The sequence below is a fragment of the Chionomys nivalis genome, chromosome X, assembly GCF_950005125.1.
Source record: "Chionomys nivalis chromosome X, mChiNiv1.1, whole genome shotgun sequence".
Taxonomy (NCBI): domain Eukaryota; kingdom Metazoa; phylum Chordata; class Mammalia; order Rodentia; family Cricetidae; genus Chionomys; species Chionomys nivalis.
In genome coordinates, this window is record NC_080112.1 from 96,563,767 (window position 1) to 96,578,064 (window position 14,298).

General features: G+C 39.3%; 1 protein-coding gene across 1 annotated transcript in view; it reads right to left on the reverse strand.

Annotated features, from left to right (window-relative positions):
• Positions 1-323: 323 nt before the first annotated feature.
• Positions 324-14,298, reverse strand: part of Il1rapl2 (interleukin 1 receptor accessory protein like 2) — a gene marked incomplete at its 5' end in the record, with an annotated part of 592,881 nt that continues 578,906 nt past the window's right edge. Inside the window, one exon of the mRNA XM_057760716.1 lies at positions 324-1,021. Within this exon, the coding sequence (XP_057616699.1) occupies positions 324-1,021 (698 nt within the window). The remainder of the gene's footprint in view (positions 1,022-14,298) is intronic.

A 14,298-nucleotide genomic window follows, 5' to 3' on the forward strand; every position in this document is an offset into this window, starting at 1 on the left:
ATGTTTAAACGCTGAACTCCTAAACCTGGGCAGTTCATGTGGTGCCATAAAACCTACTTGAAAAGGACACAATTCAATTTTTTTTTCTTTTCAGGAAAAAATAAAACTGTATATTGGGACAAGGTGCTGTACTACAAAATCAAGACCTTCTATTCCCCCACTATTCTATAAATGTAAACAAAAATAGTTAAGTATAAACATGATTTTTGTGCCTTTTTCTTCACATTTTCAGCATCTTGATGCTCTTAGGTGCCATTTATGCTCAGTATAGCATAGCACAAATTCCATATTCTCATGTTCAGAGACACTGAGATTTTTTCTCATTACCAAATATCACTGGTGAAGCTAAGCTCTTTCGATGATAATGGCAGTAGGGAATTGTTCCTTGAGAATTCCTCAGTCTCTTTCAGGGGATTATTAAGGGGTATCTGTCCATTGAGTAGTGTCAGTGGCAAATTACAGTAAGTATGGTGGTCGCCTAAGGAAGGTACTGGCAGGGTGTTGGTTGGCATCTCGTGTTTGTATCCTCTGCAACAGTGCCTCATTTGCATTGAATCCGAATGGTGGAAATCAGGGAGATCAGCTTGCGATGGCACCATTGTGGCTGAGGTACTCGTCATGGCAATTGAAGGGATAGGCTGAAGTTCTCCAAAAAGCCCCTGTTCTGCAGAGTCTAGCACATGGCAATGGGATAGCATTTCTTTTTTCTTGATGGGCATTTCATACACTAAGTGCTTCCAAAACTTAGAATTTAATTTGCTGCTTTTGGGCCCCTTCCACTTGATCAGTGATAGAAGTTTGATGCTGTGTTTTAGCGATTCCACTTCCTGGCAATTCACCTTTCCTTTTAATTCTGTACACTCAATCAAAATCACTTTGATTTCTCCACTGACTAGCATGTTGTGGAGTCTGCTTTCCAGTTCGAAAATACTCCATCCCCGTCGGAGAATATAGTCTGGAGTTAGCACGATAATAAGCCTTCTGCTTTGCTCAATGCATCTTGTGAGATCTTCAATGTATGCTATAAATCACAGAAAGAGAGAAAGAGTAAAACAAAGACATTGCCAGTCTTTAAAGCATTAGGTTTGCATTCTAGATCCAGTCTTTCACTAACGTCCATTGCATTTTCTCTTTTGTACTGCACATTCAGAAAGCCCATGTCTGCAACAATTTAGAAATTATGAACTGATTAAATTTTATTTTCTTTGCCTTATTATTACTTACAGTGTACCGATGACCCATACAAACTTTGACTTCTTCAGAGTTTAGCTGTCTTTCAATACTTTTTGTTTATTTAATCACTTAACTGAAAACAAACTTACGAACTAGTTAGTTTAGTAAACAAGTAATCAACCAGTTGATGAAAAATGAACAAAAGTCCTTTAATAAATGGTTATTTTACTTTTGAGTTTGGTATACTTTCCTCCTTCTTTTCTGTGTTTTATATTTACAACTTTTAACTAACAAATAATACTGGTCCACATGAATCCTGTTTTCAACTGCTAAAATTTTACAGAAATTATGTATGTGTGTGCTATCAACATGAGAGATTGTGCGAGAGAGACAGCGGAGAATCTCTTCCAGCATCACAATCACCTTATTTATCAGAAGATGCTCTGGCCATTTGCAACATTAGGTCCTCGATATTGTCCTTCAAACTAACAGATAGGGAAGTGATATGTGTTCATGAATTAAATAGGAATGATCCTTTGCTTTTTGGTTCAAGGGCGAAGAATAAAGGATGGAGTTAGAGATGAGGATGGTAATGGAATAGAATGACTGGTAAAGAGGAAAGGAGGCCAGATACTTATAAACCAACTTTTGTGTTGTAATTTTGAAAATTGTTGAATATGTTATGGCTTTCTTCCTGGTAGAAAAATACTCAAATTGCCTTTAGGTTTGTCTATCCCATGCATTAATCCTTTTGAGATATCACTTCCCACAGTCTCATCTGCCATAAAGGGGAGCCCATATATGTGTGTTTAACAAATAGAGACTTGGACACGGTGCTGCACCAGAAAGCAGTCTTTACTAAGCAGAGCAAAAGGCCCTGTCTAACGTACAGTGCCCTCTAGCAAAAGCAGTGCTTACGGAAGCATGGGGACATTTGCCACAACAAATCTGTCCCACGTTATAGACTGCTTCTGAGCAATCACATTCAGCACATGCTGTGGGGGGGGGGGCATCAAACAGCTCAGTACAAGCCATTTGAAAAGAGAAACTTGGTTTACAGATGCACATTTTACAGATGATCTTCTTTTTCCAGTATCATATTTTTTTTATTAATTAATTTATTTAATTATTAAAGATTTCTGCCTCTTCCCCGCCACCACCTCCCATTCCCTCCCCCTCCCCCAATCAAGTCTTCCTTCCTCCTCAGCCCAAAGAGCAAGCAGGTTTCTCTGCCCTGTGGGAGGTCCAAGGACCACCCACCTCCATCCAGGTCTATTAAGGTGAGCATCCAAACTACCTGGGCTCCCACAAAGCCATTACGTGCAATAGGATCAAGAACTTTTTTAACCACTGGCAGCAAGAAAACTTTCCAAAGCAATAATGAACATTTCTACACACCTCCACTCATAAACAACAGGAACAACAACCAAACAAACATTTAAAAGAGATACATGGAGTTTTCCATTTAAACAATTTCTTGCTAAAAGTGTTTTTAAAAATATGCTTCAGAATATTCTCATGCAGTAGTTACATTTGACAGTATTTTTGAGTAAGAGGCTATTCACTGAGTTCGAATGCAATCTTGGAATAATTTTAAATGCTTTCCTTTATAGATTTTGGATCCAGAGGGGAGAGTTGGCATTGCAATCTACAGACACACTACACACATAGCAGTGGGGAGGTTTCTCACTGAGAGAACTGCTGAAACAAAATGGAAGAAAAGGTGGAAAGTTTCAATGGAGTGGAAAGATCCTATCCCAATTTATCAACAGCTCTGACTCTTCATTTTCTTCCTTCCTTTCTGCTCCCAAAAAGAAAGAAGTTATGTGGGAAGCTTCATCATTAGAAGTTGGATCTGTAAGATACAGTAAAATAAACTATCATGCATCTTTGCCATGATGCTTCTCACCTTTTCTCTAAAGCAAAAAGAAAACAGAACAAATCCCACACCCAGAATCATGGTGTTGGTGTAAGAATACATGCAGTTATATTTTACTTTTATCAGGTGGGTAATGAGTTCATTGTAATTTCACAGAATTTCTGTTACTAATAATTTCTCAGGACTTATTTTCAGCATCATTCTTGTCTCTTCAAATTGTAGACTACATTTTGAAATTTTAAAAATTAGGGCACGAACCTTTTCAATACTCATGGTAAATGTATCTTCATGACAAACACTATTTTATGTTAGGCTATATTCTAAAGGTATCTTTAAAAACAAAGGTTTCAGGTGAGTTGAGTGAGGATGGTGAACGTGATCAATTCTCACTGTGTGAATTTCTCAAAGAATTAAGCCAAATGTGAATATTTAGAGCAGGAATAAAAAGTTGCTTAGAGAGAGGAGCTAGGATTGGGTCAGGCAATCTAAGAAGGTAGGTACTGAACTCTGAAATATGTCTGTCATCTCAAGAGGAAACAGCAGTTTTCAGGGGAAAAAGGGACACCAGAAGCCATAAAGATACCATCTGGGATTCCCTGTCATTTCTGAGAAAGGGGTTCTAAGTTTTTGAGAAATTTTTTTTCAAAAGTAAAATCTATGTATCTATATACCTTGACATAAAGAGAAATTGTAAGTCAAGCAGGAATTAATTTAGTTGAGCTATCACGGACTTCAGTTTTCCTAGTAACTTTTTGGGATGGGGAATAGAAGAGCATAAAATATTTTCCCGTTAGTATAGATGTCCCCGTTCACACATCTATTATGTATTTTACCATTTTACATGTAAGCAGAATTCAATGTTTATGGATTTAGGGGCATCTTAGAAACTTTTGTCCCCAGAACAAGTTTATTAGGACAGTTCCCAGTCTGCTCAGCTGCACAGGGTGTGGGTGTTGAAGAGAACCTTGGAGAGAGGGAGTGGTCCCCGTCTCCTGCATACTACACTGGCTGTGCTTATCCTGGCAAAGCCTAGTGGAGAGCTGAGGCAAGCATCCAGATAATTCGGGCTGAAAACCTGCTGTGGAAGAAAAAAAACCGGAATTATCCTGGTTTGCCCTATATATACATTAATCATATGTACTGGAGTTAGACAGTCCATCAAAATTTTCCCTGGGTAGAAATAGCCTAAGTGTCCCAAAGAAAACACAAGTCATTTGCTTGGGCCTTGAATTCTGTGTTCCATTTTACTTGGTGAAAAAGCAAGTGGAAGTTTTCAGATGTGAAGCCCACATTTCACTTCTTGGGATGGTGATCAGTGGCTGGGCAGCAGCCTCAGTATTTGAAAGCAGCTGGGGAGGTGCCGCTAAGAGCTGCCTGTAGACGAGGGAAAGACTGTGCACTCTCACTTTCTGGCGCTCTCTGTTTTCCTCTTTTTTCTCTCTCTTCTCCCTCTCTCTACCACTTGCTGTCTTTCTTTCTTTTTTCTTCCTTTTTGATTTTTCCATTCTTTTCTTTCACCTCCAAGTTTTTTCTTTCTCTTTCTTTTTTTCATTATTTTCTCATTCATTTCTTTCTCCTCCCCCCATCCTTCCTCCTGGTTCCCTCTTTCCTTTTAGCCTTTCTCTTTTTTCTTGAAAATAAAAACAAAAATCAGACTGTCATGAAAAAATGTACATAAGGAAGAAGAAACAAATGAGGCATGGTCTAAAGATTGTATTTGCTAGTCTTTAGCCAGGGAGTCTTTTGTTGGCTGTGTATGAAGCAAATGCTCAAGGCAATCCTCCCCTCACCTTGGGGCTGTATATCTGTGTCTAATGACTGTCACTTTAAACCTGGCCTTCTAAGATCCATGACCTGTTTTTGGGTGGCCCATGAACAAGGAGTGACATTTTTACATTTTGAAAAGATTTTCTTTTGAGGATGTCGAATAAGATACAAAATGAACACGATGCAAGGGAGAGCCTATGTGATCCACAAATCATAAAGAATTTACTATCCAGACCTTTCCAGAGATTTGCCACCCCCGAATTATAGACCAGGCAGGGCGGTTAGGCTTCAAACAGTTCCAAATAAACTAAGCAGAAGCAGGTATCAAGTTAAGACATTGCTGGTCCAAAGCACAGTGTCTGACAGGCAGTCAGGTTTGCCCTAGTAGGCTGTGGTTTTGTGGGAGACATTTTAGAAGCCTTCAGAAAACGTATTAAAAGGCTTGTTACCACAAAGTGATAATAAAGAAACACTTTTCAAAAAAAAAATCCCCAAATCCTCAGCATATCTGAATACTCACTACAGCTTGCCCTGACTTGTTCCGACAAGTTTAGCAACAGAATAGAAAAAAAAAATCCCTTAAAAGATGCTTTTTATTTCCCACATAAAAATATGTAATGTCCCTTAAATGTAAGGTCCCAGAATCATGTCTTTTTGCAAACTTTGATTTTAAGTAACTTCTGATGGCAGTGAAGACCAAAGGGGGTGATACTGTTTCTTTTTGTCTCTAGATGAGTCTGAGAAAGCACAGGCAGAAAGAGAGACATGGAACAAAGCCAGACAAGCACATTTAACCTATTCGTGACCTCCATAACTAGGCAAAGAAAAAATCTTCAACGGAATTTTGATTGAGGTACTTAAATTAGGATAGGAAAAATCATATTCTACATGGCGATGCCAGGAATTATTTCCTTTTGTCTTATCCAGGGATTGACTTCTTGCAATGCATTGTCCACTAGACCCTCCTTGGGCAATGTGCAAGCCACCAGCATCATTGTTGGTGCAAATCCATGAAAGTGACTACCTAAAACCTTCTTAAAATTATTATGAATTTGATTTAAAAATATCATTCAGAAGTCTGATAAAGAAATTCCAGTGGGTTTATTTAGAGAAGTATGATTAGATTAAAAGAACTGATCTGAAAATGAATTGTGCTTGTTTTAATAAAGCAAAGGGCAAAATGAAGGAGGAAACACTAATAAAACAGAAACAAAGAACAGCAGTCCCATTTAAGTGCATTTAGAGGGATATGTATGGCTTTAAAGACTTCATACCCTTTTCATTCTAAGGCTTTGTGTTGGCTTTTCAAGGTAGAGAGGACAGGAGAAAAAAAATCAAACTCCATATTAACAGATTCTTTGGTAGTCTGCCTCTACTGATAATTTGATTTTGCAAGTTAATCAATTGGCTATTTGCAAATTGTTTTTGTATTGGTACCTGCAATTATTTTAGGTTTTTTATAAGAGTATACGGCATATTTTTAAGTTAAAAGATCAAATGATAGTACTTTGGTATACTTAAAGATACAATTATGTACAGCTATTATACAAAAGCACAGCATTAGAAGGAGATGGAATGCATCACAACATATAATACTCCTTCAGTTTCTTGTGAACATTAGTTAACTGATAAACATCAATGACAGTATCTTTAAAAAATATAGGTTAATGCATCAACAATTAAGTTAAAAATCTATGTTTCCCATATAACAACAACAACAACAACAAAAAAAAACGTATTTTCACTACTATGTACTTACGATGGAAAATTTCTCAGATCCTTGGCAATCCAAGAGGCTTTCAATGAGGTACTTTTATTTACCATTTGATTGATAATGTTATTTGGATTTTAGATGATTGTGAGAAATAATACAAGAAGAATTACATGTTGGCTGATGTGAAAATGCTGGTGTTTGATTGCACTTTGACGGTTGTGGGATTCTGTCTATTATTTGCTGCAGAGACAGACTCCATCGTTTTCCTTTAGCCAGGTGCATGTGTAGGGGTATACTTCCCATGTGTGATATTACATTCCCTACAAAGACACCCCCCCCATTCTCAAGTCATTAGCTTGATAGTTGACAACTAGTTAGTAGGGTTAAATTTCTGCAGCAGTTCATTCTGGATCTACTAATGGAAGAATCATCCTGAAGTAAGATTAGTGTGTAAATCCAGTTAACTTAGATTTGCTGAGAGTTTATGTGGGAACTTTATTCTGTTACGTCTCTGATTTTGGAGGCCTTATTTCCGGGCATGAGTTCTTCATACTTCCTATTGCAGCTCGCTTTTGGGAATGGTGTTTGCATTCTGCTTTCTTTCACCTCTTTACATTTGTAGACAACCCAGAGAAAAAGAAAGTAGAGCACAACAGGGCATCAGAATGCCCATGCTCTGTCTTCCCTCCTCCTCCTCCACCGGCCCTAGAAAGGTGCATATGTAACTAGTACACACTAGTGTCAACTCACTGACTACGGAACGAAGATATTATTGCTCATGGAGATTTTTCTGTATTTCCTTTAACATTAAGACATTATCCTGCACAGTAGATTGTTTAAAAATGCCTGTACTTTAAACTCCATATTTCCTGATTAAAATTCTGCACAACGAATTCTAACATCTACCTCAAATGATGATGAGAAAACTAGTCCATTTAACCTTAGTAAATTTTGGGGGGGTAATTAGAGTATAATTTCTGCTCTTTTTTTTGTTTTTAGCAAAAATTGTCAAGACATCTAATTTTATACCATGTGAGTAAATTTCAAGCAATGTTTTAAATTTTGTTGGTTGTACATGTCACCTTGGTCTCACACTTTTTAGGTCACAGACATTAGATTGCCTGGAAAAGGATTTTATTCCTCCCCAAAGGCAACCTACTTGAATGGTGGCCAATCTGTTCAGCGATGATAGGGACTATTGGCAGTGAATACTTACAGGTCCGTGCACAAAAATCTTTTTTGCATGCCTCACTTCAGAAGTGACTAGGGATCACCTGACAGCGGATGTATTCTCCAGACATTAGTCATTGCATTGTCAGATAAAACCCATGACTAGCCCAGAGCACTAAATGACTAAAGATTAGATTATTGGGGAAAGTTCAGCAAATACGTAAAATATGATAAAAAAGATCAAAATTTCCCCTTAAACTCATAAAGAAGTGCTAGGATTCATGAGTGAGAGAGCGTCATAGAAACTTGGGTATGAAATAAGTAAAAAATGATATTTGAGATCAAATTTGGAGATTTAATTTTGAGGGGTATGGCTGGTCAGCTATATGTGTAATAATATTTTAGCTCAACTAGTGTCTTTCTCTGGCAATTTATAGATTCAATGCAATCCCCATCAAGGTCCCATCAAAATTCTTCACAGATCTTGAGAGGACAATAATCAACTTTATATGGAAAAACAAAAAACCCAGGATAGCCAAAACAATCTTATACAATAAAGGAACCTCTGGAGGCATTACCATCCCTGACTTCAAACTCTATTACAGAGCTACAGTAATGAAAACAGCGTGGTACTGGCATAAAAACAGAGAAGTCGACCAATGGAATCGTATAGAAGACCCGGATTTTAACCCACAAACCTATGAACACCTGATTTTTGATAACGGAGCTAAAAGTATACAATGGAAGAAAGAAAGCATCTTCAACAAATGGTGCTGGCACAACTGGATGTCAACCTGTAGAAGAATGAAAATAGACCCATATCTATCACCATGCACAAAAATCAAGTCCAAATGGATCAAAGACCTCAATATCAATCTGAACACACTGAACCTGATAGAAGAGAAAATGGGAAGTACCCTACAACACATGGGCACAGGCGATCGCTTCCTATGTATAACCCCAACAGCACAGACATTAAGGGCAACATTGAATAAATGGGACCTCCTGAAACTGAGAAGCTTCTGTAAAGCAAAGGACACTGTCACTAAGACAAAAAGGCAGCCTACTGACTGGGAGAAGATCTTCACCAACCCCACAACAGACAAAGGTCTGATCTCCAAAATATATAAAGAACTCAAGAAACTAGACGTGAAAATGCTAAATAACCCAATTAAAAAATGGGGCACTGATTTGAACAGAGAATTCTCAACAGAAGAAGTTCAAATGGCCAAAAGAAACTTAAGGTCATGCTCAACCTCCTTAGCGATCAGAGAAATGCAAATCAAAACAACTTTGAGATATCATCTTACACCTGTCAGAATGACTAAAATCAAAAACACCAAGGATAGCCTTTGCTGGAGAGGTTGTGGAGAAAGGGGTACTCTCATCCATTGCTGGTGGGAATGCAAACTTGTGCAACCACTTTGGAAATCAGTGTGGCGGTTTCTCAGGAAATTTGAGATCAACCTACCCCTGGACCCAGCAATACCACTCTTGGGAATATACCCAAGAGATGCCCTATCATATGACAAAAGCATTTGTTCAACTATGTTCATAGCAGCATTATTTGTAATAGGCAGAACCTGGAAGCAACCTAGATGTCCTTCAATGGAAGAATGGATGAAGAAAGTGTGGAATATATATACATTAGAGTACTACTCTGCGGTAAAAAACAATGACTTCTCGAATTTTGCATGCAAATGGATGGAAGTAGAAAATACTATCCTGAGTGAGGTAACCCAGACCCAAAAAGAAGATCATGGGATGTACTCACTCATAATTGGTTTCTAGCTGTGGATAGGGGCCACTGAGTCTATAATTTGTGATCCTAAAGAAGCTAAATAAGAGGGCGAGCCCAAGGAAAAACATATAGTTATCCTCCTGGCTATGGGAAGTAGACAAGATTGCCGGGCAAAAAATTGGAATCTTGGGGGTGGGGTGGGATGGGGGTAAGGGGAGATGGGGAGAGAAAAGTGTGAAGGAGAGGATGGGGGAAACTTGGGGAAACGGGATGATTGGAGATAAAGGAAGGTTGGATAGGTGAGCAGGGAAGCACATATCTTAGTTAAGGGAGCCACCTAAGGGTTGGCAAGAGACTTGAACCTGGAGTGGCTACCTGGTGCCAGGGCAATGTCCCAAGTTATTTCCTTGGGCAGCTGAGGATAGGGAACCTGAAATGACCCTATCCTATAGCCATACTGATGAATATCTTGCATATCACCATAGAACCTTCATCTGGCGATGGATGGAGATAGAGACAGAGGCCCACACTGGAGCACCGGACTGAGCTCCCAAGGTCCTAACGAGGAACAGAAGGAGGGAGAACATGAGCAAGGAAGGCAGGACCACGAGGGGTGCACCCACCCACTGAGACAGTGGGTCTGATCTATTGGGAGCTCACCAAGGCCAGCTGGACTGTGACTGAAAAAGCATGGGATAAAACCGGACTCTCTGAACATGGCGGACAATGAGAGCTGATGAGAGGCCAAGGACAATGGCACGGGGTTTTGATCCTACTTCATGTTCTGGCTTTGTGGGAGCCTAGACAGTTTGGATGTTCACCTTTCTAGACCTGGATGGAGTGGGGAGGACCTTGGACTTTCCACAGGGCAGGGAACCCTGACTGCTCTTGGGGCTGGAGAGGGAGGAGACGAGGAGTGGGGGGAGGGGGAGAGGGGCAGGAGGAGGGGGAGGGAAATGGGAGGCGGGGAGGAGGCGGAAAATTTTTTTTCATCTAGCGATGGATGGAGATAGAGCCAGAGACCCACATTGGAGCACCGGACTGAGCTCCCAAGGTTATAATGAGGAGCAGAAGGAGAGAGAACATGAGCAAGGAAGTCAGGACCACGAGGGGTGCACCCACCCACTGAGACAGTGGGGCTGATCTATTGGGAGCTCACCAAGGCCAGCTCGACTGCTACTGAAAAAACATGGGATAAAACCGGACTCTCTGAATGTGGCGGACAATGAGAGCTGACGAGAGGCCAAGGAGAATGGCACAGGAACTTTCATCTGGCGATAGATCGAGAGAGAGACAGAGACCCAATTTGGAGCAACGGTCTGAGCTCTTAAGGTCCAAATGAGGAGCAGAAGGAGGGAGAACATGAGCAAGGAAGTCAGGACCACGAGGGATGCACCCACCCACTGTGACAGTGGAACTGATCTATTGGGAGCCCACCAAGGCCAGCTGGACTGGGACTGAATAAGCATGGGTTGAAACTGGACTCTCTGAACATGGCGGACAATGAAGGCTGATGAGAAGCCAAGGACAATGGCACTAGGTTTCGATCCTAATACATGAACTGGCTTTGTGGGAGCTTAGCCTGTTTGGATGCTCACCTTCCTGGGCCTGGATGGAAGTGGGAGGACCTTGGTCTTCCTGTAGGGCTGGGAATTTGGACTGCTCTTCAGTATCGAGAGGGAGGGGGAATGGACTGGGGGGAGGAGAAGAGGAGTGGGGATGGGGGAGGGGAGTGGGGGGAGGAGGCAATATGTGGGAGGAGGGGGAGGGAAATGGGAAACGGGGAGCAGTTGGAAATTTTAATTAAAAAAGAAAAAAAAATAAATAAATAAAAAAGAAAAAAATAAAAAAATTAAAAAAACCTAGTGTCTTTCTCTGACATAGACATGCATAAATAATTTACATACAGATCTTCCAAATATTTATATAAATAAAAGGGGAAACTGAGGCAATATTTGTGAAGAATTGTTTTCTTCTTTAACTTACCACTTACGCAATTATATTTTTTTCCAAAGCTTATGCTAGGATAATCTTGAGTCATAATTGTTAGTATATATCATACACACATTTTTAAGGACCTTACTTTGCTTCTTTAAAAAGTAAATAAAGGCTATAGTCTGAATTCTTCAGTTTTATTTTCTTTGTCTTAGAATGCTCTTTTCTCCCTCAAACCAGTACGTTTCAGCTTGATTCCATAGCTCTTTATATTTTAATGTTTCATAATCTGTGCAGAAACTCTGAGATAAGATGGGTCCAAGAGGCTAAATGGTACTCATCCAAAAAATGTCCTCAATTTCAAGATCTCAGTTGCACAGCTGGGTTCTGTTGGTCACATGTCAGCTTCAGAGCACATCTGTTCATTCCTCAAGGATCCACTAGCCCCCATGAACACAATGTCCTCTGTGTAGGGTACTTTACACCACAAAACTCAGCAGCTGCAAGGGTGAGAAAATCTCTACTTCTCAAGTTTGTGTCTCTAGGCAGTTTGAGTAGGGTGTTTTCTATCTGGCTTTCTTTTGGTTGCTTGTCACTTCTGACATACAGATGCTTGCTGGCAACGAAGTTGCTTTCACTGTTCTCAGGGACAGATGTTTCTAGTCTGGGAAGAAATAGACCAAAGTTTTACTGGAAAGTACAAATTCTTGCCACATTTAGGCACCTAACCTGAGAAAACATAAAGAAGATTTTGGCCACTGGCTCATGAATGGAAACGTCGTTACTGCCAGGAAAATAATGCCCCAATCTAAAGACTTGGTCTCAGAAATTTAGGGAAAATATTTTGTGTCAAATATTCTCATCTCTATGGTTCACAGTAGCCACACAAATTTCCTGGTAGGCGAGTGGTAAAAGTAGAGACAAGTCTAATTCATTTGGAAGATCAACATCTCTATATCTGAGCTTTCTGAGAATTGTTAATGGAGAGAATGGAAGGGAGAGAGAAAGAGAGAGACTGAGACTGAGATTCCTGTACCTTTCAAATTCTGGGCATTGGAAATATTTTGAGTTGACAGGCTTGAGTGGCGTACTGTGAGAGAGGCAGAAAAATGACTGAAGATACATGAAAGGGAGCAATATTCAAACTAATTTGATTCATAGAGAGAGTTATCAGTCTACATCAAGAAGGATCTTATGAAGCTTGCTTTTATAATCCTCAAAGGTCTTGTTGATACTTTTGGAGGAAAGCATAGTCTTGGGTCAATATGTATTAAATGAGATGTGAGGGACAAAAACAGCTTATAATATTGTAACTAGGTCCCCCCACAGGAATGTGTCTATATTTATATAGCATAACCTGTTAAATGTGTACCAATGGCTGCAAATTCAGACCACAGAAGCTTCTTTAATAACACGCATACACCAGGCCCAAAATGTTCTACTCTGTCATTCATGTGTAAATCAAGTATATTATTCATATACTTCATCGACTTCCTGAATGCGTGCTAAAAATGCCAAGGAAAAACTCGTTAATCGTGACACGGTGACTGCTCAGCTAGCACTGAAATGTTGATGGAAAAGAAAAATTGTCAAAGAGTCTTTTTAAGAACTTCTGCAGGTTACACTCGCAAATCGGAATTCAGAGAACATGAATTCCCTAGTTCAGGAAGGAAGGATTAAAAGCAAACACCCTCCAGTGGTTGCATCTAAAAGTTACATAGTTTTCTCAAATGGCTGATGGTTGAAAAATATTCTTGAGTACCATCCAGTACCTCTGGATCAAGTCCCCGCTCATTCTGATGATTGTAAAAATCTTAAGAATGTGCAAATGATCTTCTCTGGACTATCAAATCTCTCCTGCATTTGATTTAATGTGTAATATCTTGCTAGAATGTAAGCTCTGAGAGCTACAATCATGGCTGGCTCACCCATCATAGTTCTGAGGTGTAGAAGACATGAAGTGCCAACAGCATCCAAGTCGTAGATGGAACACTGGCCTATATATTCAGTTTGTAACAAATTGCGCACAAGTGTGACACATATTTTATGTGTGCTGGTTAGTAAGTTAATAGTCAAGATAATTAAAGAGGATATAAAAAGTCTGATTTATCTTGAGGACCAATCTGGGAGGAATTGGGTAAGGGGAAAATATGATCAAAATATATTATATGAACGTTTTAGAGATTTAACAAAAGCATTTTAAAACAGAAAAGGGGCACCAAAAAGTAATGTCCTTGCTTATTTTCATTCCTTGTTCTTCTCTTAAACTAACACTGTTGAAAAAATATCAACAGTTGTTATGAGGCACCAAATCACTTTAAACTGTGTTAGATGACTATATCATTATGAACATAAATGAAATTTAGTACAATACTCATGGAACTTATAATCATATTGGTAAGAAATAAATAAATGGCACACTACCTAAAGTTATAGAACCAAACAAAATATCTTAGGTCTATACATTTATAGTCAAAAAGTATAAATATACCATGAACTTGAGGCCTGAAGAGATTACTACAGATTTTCCACAAAATCAGTAAGTGATATGGAAAATAATCAATAGGGTCTTCAAATGCATAGAAGGCTAACATGAACAAAAACAGTTCAGGGACATAGAGACACATAATGCATATCATAGGCATAACTTGGCTAGAGCAGAGGCTTTGAGTAGGTAGCAAAAAGAATGGGTGAGAGGAGAACAATCTGGGCAAGCAGCCAATTAAAAAAGTGTTTAAGGAAGGTTTACAGATTTTATCCTGGAGGAAAGAGTGAAAAAAATCGAAGTTTGTGGAACAGTGTTGGGGGGTTGTACACATGGTAATGGATTACACGGAAGAGTGACAGTATAATCAATATTGTTGGAATAATACAATTGGTGTCTAAGCTAGGATAATAGAAGTGAGAATGGAAAAGACA